A 13,158-nucleotide genomic window follows, 5' to 3' on the forward strand; every position below is an offset into this window, starting at 1 on the left:
GACCTTGTTGGGGTGGGGGAGTGGCGTAAAAAATTAAAAATTAAAATTTGAAATATTTTTCAAAAGCATTTTTTTTTTTAGAAGGGGAGGGGAGTAGGAGCAAGGGTAGGGGTAGTAAGGGTTGGGTGAGGTAAAAAAAATCTTAGAATTTGAAAAAAAAAAGTTAAAAAAAATTATTTTTTTGTTTGAGGGGGTGTTGGTTTGGTGGTAGGGATAAAAATATATTTAAAATTTTAAAAATGAAAAAAAGTTAATTATTTTTTTTAATGAAGAGGGTCGGGTACAAGGTATGGGTAGAATAAGAAAAATAAAATAAAGGATGAAATAGTTTTGGAAAAAAAAAATAGAAAATGTTTTCCTTAACTTTGAAAGGGAGGTTATTTTCCTCCACATCAAACACACCCATAATCCAAAATGGTAGGAGACAATAATAGAAATATATATAGATATAACATTCAACAAAATGCATCTTATAAATCATATATATATATATAGGAAATCTAAACTTATCATCGCGACTTATAATGAGTTATAAATTGCATTAAAAATACAATTTATAATAAATCGCATTCAATTGTAATATGTTTGAATTGTGACCTCTTGATCACTAAACAGTTTAGTCTAAACTATATAATATATTAAAAACATCTAAATAAACTTGATTCTATTGTTCCAAATTAAGCCACTAGACCTAACAAAAACTCCATAACTTCTTTTGGTTCACGTAAAGAGTACAAAGCCTTGGTGTCCTTTGGAGCAGCAGTAACAACAATTGGAAAACCTTGTCCTCTTTTCAGCAATACCTGCAAAAATTTTAAATACGTAAATTTTATTTTCTTAATAATAACACGTAGAAGTTAAGATTTTTTTTTATGCAAAATAGAAAATAGAATTTACCTTGAAAGCATCTTCATCAGTTCGATCATCCCCAATGTATATTGGGAAAACATCATCAGAATTCCCAAATCCAAGATTTTCTAAGAAATATTCCAATGCATGACCTTTGTTCCACACAATATTTGGTCCTATCTCAAACACCTATATTGATAAAAAAAATAAAAAATAAAAAAATTGTATATTTTTGTTAATTTAACATAAAGTTTGATTAAACAGGAAATGTCACATAAATATTTTTGAAAAGATTTACCTTTATTCCTGTTGATACACGAAAATTTGGGTGTTCTTTCAAGACAACATAAATGATATTCTCAACAGTACCAAAGTCCTGAAATATTTAGGATTTATAGTTAACAAATAAGGTACAATAAAGACATTCAAGATTTTAATATACATGTATAAGATCACCTTTTGACCTAAGACGAATTTAGTATTTAAACTCGTTTGTTTCAACATGTAAAATTTTTAAAATGGAAATTATGAGTTTGGAATTAAATATTTATTAAAAATAATCGCATACAAATATAGGTTTATGGAGGAAAAAATTATACCTTGGTGTGAACATGTCTGTAGTGTACAGAAATGCAGAATTTGTTATCTTCAATATTGACTCCTTTGATACCTTTGGTTCTCTCCCCCAACAGATTAAGAATCTAATAATTTAAACAAGAAATAGGGAATAATTAAACCATTTGAGAAAGGAAAAAAGACTTTCATCTCTAAATTTAACTTACGTAGCTCCCTTCTTTTGGGGGATGTAAAGTAGTGTTAAATCAAAATATTGAATACCTTTTGTTTTTCAGGCAAAAACTCTATCGCAGGTTGATAGAAAACAACTTTGTTATCCTGAAATTTCCAACAACAAAAATGAATTAACAACCTTGAAGTTTCACATAACAATCAATTAAAAAAACCAACCTTTTCATTTGAATTTGTTGAATACAAGGGAACTTCAATATCAAGCCCATGACTTCCAGCATAATAAACATTTTTCAATTTTACAAAATCTTGTACCTAAAATCATTAAAAAAAATAAAAATTAGTAGGATTAATTCCATCTAATTATAATTAATTAGACTTATTTAATTTTATGTATGATTAATTTTAGTAATAAGTAAAATATACAAACCCTTTCACGTTTTCGTCCACTGATAATTACTGTAGGAAATCGATTAGCAACTTCACCTAGCACCATTCTCATCTGCAATTTATATTAAACTCTCAATTAATTGGATAATTACAAAAAGTTTACATAACGATCGATTGTTGGGGCACAAAGCATTTTGATTTCACGTGGGGTCCACCCCAATGAGTGTGATATAGAAAGTCTGACCAAGAACAGAGGTAGTTGGTAGGGGTGATGAAGAAGCACGTAACATTTACATGAGTTTCAAAGGCCTTATCTGGAATGTTCCTCAAATTTTTTAGAATGAGCTGTAGATTGCTCCTGGAGGTGCTTCATCAAGTGACTGATATTCAACAAAGTTGAGAAAATACAATGGAATATCTCTCAAGATTTTAGGGAAAACAGTAAACTACAAAGAAAAGAGAGGTCCAGATCTGCAAAAGTAATAAAATGCAACTTCGGGTGCATGCGTGTTTTTTAGCCTTTCTTCTAATAGCTTGGCAAAGAGGACATAAAAAAATAAGACAAGTAAATTACTATTAAAATTGAGAGAATTTTAATTAAATATATACCTTGTCAGTCATGAAAGCTTCTTCAGGATTGGGCACAATATCAGACAAAGTTCCATCATAATCCAACAATATTACTATTTTTTTCCCTTTTCCTATGTTCATCATTTCTTCAAATTTTTCCAATGCACAAGGATGCTCCACCTGAATTAATTTGTTCCAAAATTCAAATTTAATTAAACAAAAAAGTATTAACATCTCTACCTTATAATTAAAAAACTTACCAGCCAAGTAGCATACTCAATGGAGAAATCATTTCCATCGAGTTTTGCCAATCCCATAACTTTAATCAATTCGGAACAAAAAAATATTTAGACCAACTTATATATATGTATCGATTATTCTACAAGATACTTGTTATAAAGACTAGACTCTTTTTCTTTCTTTTTTAGTTTTGGATCTCGATTTTGAGGTTTCACTCAAGGATAGTGAAAAACACTTAAACAAAAAGAAAAGTACCCAACTCAACAAAATCCATATATGTGGCGATTGTACCATTTCGATTTAATCAAAACATATCCAAGGCTTGTGTTAATTAATGGAAATTACATATGAATTTAGATGAAGAAAAAAAATACCTTATGCTTATGGAGATGAAAATATTTCTTTTGCAACAATTTAATTTATTTTTTCTGTCGGAGAAGAGGGTGTATATGAAAGAAAGATTTTGAGCCTATTTATAGGAATTAAAGTTAGAAAAAAAGTAAGTTCCTTACTATATTGTAGTAAAAAACAAGTCTAGATTCATAATTTATAGCGTGAGGGTATATTGGTTATATATATTATTTTTGTCCTACTACGTCATCAATAAATTTTAGTTGTTAGAAAGTCAAAATGGTATGTATGACTTTGACCAATAATTTAAGAAAGATGTATTTTTTTATTATATTAATATATATAAAAGGAATTATAATTTATAATATTTTTCATATAATTTTAGAACATGAATTTAAAATTGTGAATTAACCTAATTCAATTTGGCTTCACAAGATTAGTCAATTTGACTTTCGTAAAGTGAAATATGACAAGTAAAAGTCAATAGAGCATAGTCAAAACGAGTCTAGATTCAAAATCTTTGATTATAAAGTGGGACAAGTTATTTTGGTTTTGTCCTTATTATACTCACTTGCTTTATTTTTATGTGTCATGTTTTATTGTTCGAGAGTCAAACTGTATAAACTTTGATCAATATTTTAATATATTTTTCGAATTATATTAATATGAGAAGAATTGCAACTTAAAGTATTTTTTATATAGTTCTCAAACATCTAAATTTAAAATGTAAAATATTGACTCTATAATAAGATTTTGTCCTTATTATGTATACTCACTTGTTTTATTTTTATGTGTCAAGTTGACTCTAGTAAAGCAAAACATGACAAAGTGAATAAAGAAAGAAATTTTGTAGTCAAAATAAGTCTAGATTCAAAATCTTTAATTATAGCGTGGGATTAGACATATTTATGTTTTTTTTTTGTTTAATTACACAATCATAAGGCAAACTATACTAAATGTGAGTAAAAATGATCCTTAATTATAACGTATATATATTTGCTATTGCATAAGTATTATTGACTAACTATTTAGCAAATCGAGTCAAAAGATTTGTGAATTGATTAATCATATCAATGTTTTCCATAACAATATATTCTGAAAATATTATTAGCATTTACATTATATTTGGTAATTTTGACTCTTTCTTCATGGAGAAGTAATTTGTGAAGACTTGGTCACATGTTAACAATGGAAAAACATGAGTTCAATCAACTTTCTAATATTAATGATTTCTTCATCATATTCTCTTACTTACCTTTATGAAACTTATACCTTAATTAGTTAATAGTAGACAAAATTAAGATGGTCTGATAATTAATTAGTAGCATAAAAAATTCCAATGATTAAACTAGGTCTTGAGATCTAAGTGTAGTTGAGTTTATATGTCCAAAACTACATTGCTATCCTTAGAATTTAAGTTACATATTTTACATTATCAATATAATTTAACTTGTCACAACATAGTATCATTTATACTTAGTTATTGAGTAATAATTATCATAAAAAATTGAGTTTTTGAAGTTAGTATTGGACATATATTTTTTTTTTTTTTAAAATTGAAGTTTTTAAATGCAAGTCCCTGAAACTCAAAACTCGTATGCACTAGTTTCTGAGAACTTCAAAATATTTGAGGATCCGATTTTAAAATTATAATTAAATTTCATGATCAAATAAATATTTGAAGATAAATTTTAAAAATCTGATCAAACACTAGTTAGCTAAATCAATTAGGAAGATACACTTCAATTTGTTCATTTCCATTAACTTTCACCTCTATATACAATGCCTCGCCTGACAGAGACAAATTTGAAGTAAAGTATCGTTTATAGGTTTATGTGAACCTAATAATATTACCTTAATCATTAAACATATATATAAATATTTAAATTGTAAACCTAGTCATTGATAAATTGAAGCCATTAATTGAAAGAACACGTAAACTTTAAATTCTAAATTCGAACATGAATTCCTTCCGGTATCATTTTGTCCAGTACCGGATGAAATTGAATCAATTATATATTACTCTCCTAATGTAGCAAAATATCTTTTTAGATTATAAGTTTCAAGTCGTATAAAAAACATAATGCTATATAAATGAATTTAAATGAAAGCTCAATGAAATAGACATGTTTGTGAAAATTAGTAGGACACAAGTCACACAACCATGCATTCATCAACTTTTTGCATGGTGCCTAGCTCTCTCCGTCTTATTAGTTTCCATCTATTTAATTATGTATTGTTAATTAAGTTTTTAGATCTTAATGATATATATAATTAAAGATACACCTTTGTTACTTTTAATTTATACACAATATTTAAAGTATACTTGAGGAGAATATGTACTTTATATTAATATCATAATTAAGTCCACTAACTATAGTATTATATTGCGCTTCTGAAAAATAATTGGGGCCAATGATAGTTGAAGTAGCACTTGTAGTTTGTACTTTGTACTTTGTAAATTATATATATTAATCTCATAATCAAATAGTATAATTAACACTGGTTAGCTTAATTTTTTGACACGTAGTTACTTTTTTTAATCTAATTTAGTATTATATAATGACAATCTAAAGTAAGATTTGTCAAAAAAAGAGAGAATTGTTTTAACTTTTGAAATTTTAGTTAATTTTTAGTGTGTCAACCATATATACAACAAAAAATTCCACCAAATTTTAATTCAACAACTAATAAAGTGTTTATGTTCGCTTCAAATGCATCCACGTCGAAAAAATTACCAACACTTTGAAGTTTTTAATTAAGGTAAATGACCATTTCATGTGTCTTTACAATTAAATATTTTAATTAATCTCTTTGTTAAAGTCCATATCTTTGCAATTAAATAGATTTTATTGGTTAGAAACTGCGTAGTACAGTGTACTTAGTATCTTTTTACTAACTGAAATATTTATTTGGATTCTAAAATTATATGCTTTTTTTTTAAATCAAAGAATGGTAATTATTTTCTTAATTATTATTAGATTTCAATCTTTGAAGGGAAATTTTGCCACAACTAGTAAAGTTACAGTTACTACTATGTGATCAGGAGGCATTAACGGAGCCAAAAATTTGATTAAGGGGTGTCAAAATATAAAGAAGTAAAAATGCGTAGAAATCAATTAAGGAGTGTCAATACATGATATATAGGCATAAACAAATAATTTTATCTAGTACACAATGTAATTTTTTTGACGAAGTTTTGTTGGACATCACCCCTTAATAAGTATATTTAGTTCCGTCACTGTCATGAGGCCGTCACAAATTCAAACATGAAAATAACCTTTGACAGAAATGCAGGATAAACTAAGTACATATAGTGATCCAACCATTCTCTAAACACAACAGATAACGAGAGTTTAACGTATTAGGCTATCTTTTTCTAGATTTTAACTCTTTACAATTTACCAAACTGAGATGCAAAGACGCAATATGATTCATTTTATAATTGTATATTGCTAATTATAGTGCAAATTCTATGTGAATACATTAATAACAAAGTCTCAATTGTTTTTTTTTTTAAAATTAGAATTCATGATTGGAAAATAAACCCCAGGCCTCAGAGACATTTTGCGGCTAAACGTGGCATTATCCCATTGGGCACACTAGTGAATCATGTGGAAAAAGGATAGTAACTTTTATTTTTTGTTTTTTGTTTTTTGTTTATTTTTTCCCAATAAAGGTATAAACTTTTCAGTTTTCATCGATAAAGCGCATGGCTAAAAGACGTGTCTAAATAGTGGAATCCATCGTAAGAAATATAAGATTTTATATGGATTATATTCCAAAATTAAAGAAACAAACAAACATAGTATATATAGTTTTTCACAAATAAGGTGCAAATTTAACGTAATTTTTTTTTTCTCGTAAGATATAAAGATTATTTTTAAAAAATTCTCGACTCAAAAGTTAAAAGGACGACTTTAATGTCTAATTTCTCACAGTGACAGTATCTGACACATGGTTGTAAAAAAAGAGTCAGTAAAATAACAAGATACTAAATGTGACAACAGATAATAATGCTGCACATTAAAAAATAGGAAACTACACAACAATTAAAAAATGGAAAAGAGGAGAGGAGGAGGCTATCCCATTTCCTCTCCCACACATAATACGACCATACTCAATTACTTACTAATCTTCTACCTTGATAATCGATCTACGTAACCTAAATTATATTGAAGCAAAATAATAATTAAAGAAGCCTTAGCTAGCTAACCTAAAAGTGTGATTGAAATATTAAAAATATTCATGGCAGACCCACTCTTACCCAAGAGGCGACACCCTTCATCGGAAAATTATATTGTATATAGATCAAATTTTAATTTAATATTGATACATCTTGACACAAGATAAAAATCAATGGTTAAGATATTACAAAAAATCTTTGAGATCGTGTGTTCAAATTTTACTAGCCTCGGATCTGCTATGCATTTTCAATGTATAAAAGTTAGAACTCTCTTTTATTTTGTTGTGATTCTATTAGGACTGAAAAGTCCAATCGTATTGCTGTTACACCGGCATTCTTGTCGGGCAACTCAATAATCAAAAGATCGCAATTCAAATTATTTGTGACGTATTTAATTCATGATCACGTGCTTCATGAACAATGATCACGTGAGTAATTCAATTTTATATATTTTTCTATTTAACTATATGTAAATGAATAATGTATATGATACGCTGCATCAAAAAGGAAGAAGAGAAGTACAACCAGAATTTGATGGTGTAGACCTCTTTTTTCCTTTTTCTTATTCAGTATTCGACTATTCGGTATTTATTTAAAGTTTGTTTAATTAGAATTCAAGGAATACAAAATTCCTATAAAAAAAACAGTTCATACACAAAATTCAAAACAATGTGATTAATTAAAAATTGATAATACTTCTCCTTTCACTATAATTTGTGAGAGTAACTATTAACTTGGGGCTTATAGGTTATGTGTCGAACATCAAACGAAAGAAATGACGCGTGGTGTCCCAAATAGTATCCAATCTTTTTTTTTTTTTTAATCCTCAATTAATAAAATCTTTAAAAAATGACTTTAACTACAAAATTTTTTGTTGGGAAGTACTATTATTGCCCATTAGATATAAATTATAGCTTCGATTAATAAGGTAGATGTTATGATCAATTGAACAAGTTAATTGTTTGACCTATCATAAACTTCTTGCCTAGTGAAATTTCTGAAACGGAGATATTTTTCGCTAAAAAATCAAGACCATGGAGGTCATTTGTGAACTTAATCCCGTAGAAAGAAGGAAAAATTACTAAAATGCACGTCTTATGTTTCCCTTATTTCTAATATTCCCTTCTATTTCTAAAAACCTCTAAAATCCCTTATTTCTCTCCTAATTCTAAATTATTTTATAATGTATCTGAGCTAGTTTATAATGTATCCGAGCTAATTTATAATGTATCCAAGCTACATATTATGTATCCGATTTATTTTATAATGTATCCGAGCTACATATTATGTATCCGATTTGTTTTGCTTTTTCAGGGATTAATGTACTTACAAACTAAATAGGGATAGATTGTAATTTCATATTAAAACTATGTGATTCCTAAAATTTATACAAAGAAAGAATGAAGGAATGAAAAAATGGGCCTAATATAATGTAGAGAGACTTTGAACTAAATCAACAGTTTGCTTATCAAAAAGGCCCAAGAGGGAACCCATGGGCCATGGTGTCAATCCAGGAATGCAAAGCTGGACTCTCCTTGGCCCAATGTCTCATTAACCAGTAGGAGTAATTAGGACTAATTATCATCTAATTTTTCTTCTTCAAATAATTGGAATTTCTTTGTCATGCTTAATTGGAAAATGAAAAATTTCTTCTACTTTTGGATGGTAAAATTTAAAATAGTGCTAAAGTTGACTAAATGACATAGTGGGATCCTACATAAGGTGTCTAAAATGGACATCGCTCAGTTGAGGTGTCTAAGGCCTCATTTGTTTGCACTTACTGAAGGTCTGAATCTTAATCATTCAAATTTAGCCTATTAAGAGCGTTTGGTTTTTAGGCCTGAATCTTAATCATTCAGATTCAGCTCATTAAGTCCATTTGTTTCTTTTTTAAAAAAACCTCTGAATGGATCTGAAAAGATCAAATCTGTAGGAGAGTCTTAACAACATTCACAGTATCTAGAAAAAAATCACATCGACTCTCTCTCTCTCTCTACAAACTTTCTTCCTCTCTTTTCTCAACCAAACACCAATTTTTTTCCTCTTGAACTAATAAGTTTTCATAATCTTTACAAGTATTTTCTTATATTAATAATTTTTTTGGGTTGTATTGATTTTTGTCAAGAACTCTTGTTGTAATAATATTTTTGGGTGTTTATCAAGAACTCAAGATGTGAAAAAATAGTAGTCATGATTAAAAACAATAACTATATATACATATTTGAGGTCTCTTATGAGAATTTAATTTGTTTAGGCCAAAAACATTGAAGATTGTACTACAACAGGAGTTCATGATTGAAGTCCAAGTTATACCTATATCTAGTTTGTGACAAAAATGATGGAACTCCTAATAATTCTTCATCCCAATCTTTCAGTTTCGGTTGAAAGAAAGGTTTTGAGGAAGAAATTGATGAGAAGATGAGTAATACTTTGGAGTTGTTGATTAAAAAAATAGTGCACCTTGCTTTGAAGAATGCAAAAAAAACTAATTAGATGGACTTGGATGGGAAGAACCATTATACAATATATTTATTAGTATATTTTGTGAAAGGAACAGCTACAAAAAAACATGGATAACACTAGAGGTTCACAAGCTAGAATATATGTTAGGCGTTGATGATGTGAAATCTTCTTTATTATTTTTCGACTAGTATCTATCATACTTATTGAACTTTTTGATATTATATTATGTCTATGAAAAAATTTTTAGTGATAGATTTACTCATAAAAAGATGTTTATGTTGAATTCTTAAAAGAAATCATGCTACAATAATTTTATATCGATATATAATTTTTATTTGCATATTATATAATTTTTTTATTGAAATGAAAATTTTATAATATTTTATTGATATAATGTTTAATTTCATATGCATATTCAGATATTGAAAACAAACAATCTTAATTATTCAGTGTTCAGATCTAGAGACCACATCTTAATATTTAGAATGAAAACAAATGAGGCCTAAGTAAAACTTGATGCCAACTTTAGGGGGTCACCGATGGGTTTGACCTATAAAGAAAGTAAATGAACATCATATCTGCATTAGAAAGATGATAGAAATGTTCAGTAGGCATATCATCAAATATGAGAATAATTAATTATATATCTTGTAGTATATGTTATTTGGAGTTGTGATCTAGCTTCATATTTGTTGAAGTAAATACCCCACCAAATTTTTTTTCCTTCCCCTGTCAACTTGACTAATTTGTATAATTGATTCCAAATTCAAAAAGGCAGAATGAGTTAAAAGAAGATGAGAATGCCGATGATCTATACATTCAAAATCAATTTATATATATCGAATTTGATTGATGAGTATGATAATTTATTGGTAAAAGTTGTCATGTTTAGTACTATACCATAGTCAAGAACTCACATGTTTAAATCTTAAACATTCCTGTAGCATACATACACGATGAGGATATTACGATTTACAAGTATAATAATATTAATAATTAGAATTGAGGCATTGATTGCACTTCTTCAACTAATTTCTCTTCATCTCTTCCAAATCTATGAGTAAATATTAGCTAATTCACTTTAAAACAAAAAAAGGGTAAAAACTCTCTTATATTTTTATGTCTGTTATCTTATTTAACACATTTATTTGAATACAATTTCACCTTTATAGCATTATTTTTCCCCATAATTAATATGAAAAATAAGAAAAAGACTATAACACCTAAATAAAACTTGAGAGATTACATTATATACAAGTTTATGCCCAATGCACTATTTACCATCAACTACGTACTTTAATTTGTGTAGCTTCTAGTACATACTAGTAGAAATAGGTAGATCAATTCTAAATTTATCAGAATTTAATATTTTTATTATATTAAATTTATAAAATTTAAATTCTGAATGATGACGCAATAAAATAAAGAGAGACTAGTACTATATAAACCATGTGACTACTAACATCATCTTCATCTTATTCTTGTTTTTATTTATAGAAACAAGAAATTGTTATAATCATGTGTATAGTAGTGTTTATTTGGCAAGCAGATAGTAGATATTCATTAGTGTTATTATTGAATAGAGATGAATATCATAATAGGCCAACAAAGGAAGTTCATTGGTGGGAAGATGGAAAAAATATTGGTGGCAAAGATGAAGTTGGTGGTGGCACTTGGTTGGCTTCTTCAACAAATGGCAATTGGCTTTTCTTACTAATGTTTTGGAACTTCATACACTTCCTCATGCCAAAACTAGAGGTGACCTACCTCTTCGCTTTTTACAGGTACGTTAGATTTTTTATACTGTCAGTATATATAGTATATGTCAATATATATGACTTAGAATTGTAATAAGAAGGACAAGATCTAGAGGTATGATGTGATGGCAAGAATCTTAGGCTTTGATTCCTTTGGAGTATCATCTATTACTCCAAAGGTATTAAACTTTCAACAAATATTCAATTTTGAATATGTAATTTCAAAGGTATTACAAGTTGAGTACTACAAAAACTTGAGGAACCAAGTTCATCAAGATTAAATTTTGAATCTGCTTTTAATCATGATCATGATTAATAGTAATGTTAAACATTGTCCTTATTGGAGTATATGATCAATAAATCAAGATTTAAATTGTAGAATATGGTGAATTTAAAAGAAAAATAATATTGTAAATTTATTTGTTATATATGCAGAGCAATAAAAGCCCAATGGAGTTTGCAAAAGAGTTGGTAAATGAAGGGAATGAATACAATGGGTTTAATTTAATTTTGGCAGATATTGAAACTAAGAAAATGGTATGTGTAACAAATAGGCCCAAAGGAGAGCCCATAACAATACAAGAAGTCCAACCAGGTATACATGTGCTGTCCAATGCAAAACTGGACTCTCCTTGGCCCAAAGTAAGAATTCTAATGGGCTTTTTTACAATTTTGGATGGGAAAATCACTTACATGTATGCTTTTTAAAAAATATTTACCACATTTGTCAACATTATTTTTTTAACCATATATGACAATTTGGCAGAATTAAATTAAATTCACTTCATCCTTTCCATCTTTCGCTCCCAATTTTCTCTTCGCCGCAACGATTTTTCGCTCGCCACTTCTTACTCACAATTTTCTTCACAAATACGGCTATACTACCTTCAGCTATGTGTATTCAGTGATCAATTTTAAGACAAATCAAGTCGAGTAGAGAGTTGAGTTTGAAGTTTTTTGAAGTTTGAAAGGTTAGAAGGTTTAAATTCGATTGCATGTCTTAGTTACTTGTTTAATTCATGCTTAATTCTCTATCTCGGCTATACTAACCTTCAGCGATCTGTATTCAGTGATCAATTTCGAGATGAATCAAGTTCGGGCAGAGAGTTGAGCTTGAAGTTTTTTGAAGTTTGAAAGGTTAGAAGGTTTAAATTTGATTACATGTCATTAGTTACTTGCTTAATTCAAGCTTAATTCTCTTTCTCGGCTATACTCACCTTCAGCAATGTGTATTCATTGATCAATTTCGAGATGAATCAAGTTCGGGCAGAGAGTTGAGCTTGAAGTTTTTTGAAGTTTGAAAGGTTAGAAGGTTTAAATTTGATTACATGTCATTAGTTACTTGCTTAATTCAAGCTTAATTCTCTTTCTCGGCTATACGTGATCAATTTCGAGATGAATGAATTTCGAGCAATGATGTGTATTAAATTACTTGCTTAATTCACAATAGATACATGTTTAATTCACTTGTTAGTATTTGTGTAATACAACTTTAATTCACTTTTCTTATACAATTTTAATATAGTGTAACACACTTTTAATACAAGTTAAATTCATTTTTGAGTGTGCTAGATCTTGTGGAGAGGTTGTGGTAGTGTTTGATAA

At 28.3% G+C, this 13,158-nt stretch overlaps 1 protein-coding gene and 1 pseudogene across 1 annotated transcript; one reads left to right on the forward strand and one right to left on the reverse strand.

Moving 5' to 3' along the window:
• Window positions 1–677: 677 nt before the first annotated feature.
• LOC102580140 (probable trehalose-phosphate phosphatase 6) lies at window positions 678–2,873 on the reverse strand. The gene is made up of 9 exons (XM_006342189.1): window positions 2,817–2,873; window positions 2,596–2,736; window positions 2,027–2,098; window positions 1,816–1,911; window positions 1,687–1,743; window positions 1,449–1,550; window positions 1,148–1,225; window positions 898–1,038; window positions 678–803 (listed from the first exon to the last, which is right to left on the reverse strand). Exons 1-9 carry the CDS (start codon window positions 2,871–2,873, stop codon window positions 678–680), a joined length of 870 nt encoding a protein of 289 aa, XP_006342251.1.
• An 8,426-nt stretch (window positions 2,874–11,299) lies between these two features.
• On the forward strand, window positions 11,300–12,261 carry LOC102580469 (transport and Golgi organization 2 homolog; annotated as a pseudogene).
• Window positions 12,262–13,158: the final 897 nt, after the last annotated feature.

The sequence above is a fragment of the Solanum tuberosum genome, unplaced genomic scaffold (assembly GCF_000226075.1).
Source record: "Solanum tuberosum cultivar DM 1-3 516 R44 unplaced genomic scaffold, SolTub_3.0 scf00032, whole genome shotgun sequence".
Lineage (NCBI taxonomy): Eukaryota > Viridiplantae > Streptophyta > Magnoliopsida > Solanales > Solanaceae > Solanum > Solanum tuberosum.

What these genes read in the sequence shown, in the direction of transcription:
- LOC102580140 (XM_006342189.1), bottom strand. Translation starts at nt 2,873, where the DNA reads ATGGGATTGGCAAAACTCGATGGAAATGATTTCTCCATTGAGTATGCT. An exon ending in CAACAAATTCAAATGAAAAG is followed by an intron (nt 1,744 to 1,815) that starts GTTGGTTTTTTT and finishes TGGAAATTTCAG; the next exon opens with GATAACAAAGTTGTTTTCTA. An exon ending in TTTTGCCTGAAAAACAAAAG is followed by an intron (nt 1,551 to 1,686) that starts GTATTCAATATT and finishes TTAAATTATTAG; the next exon opens with ATTCTTAATCTGTTGGGGGA.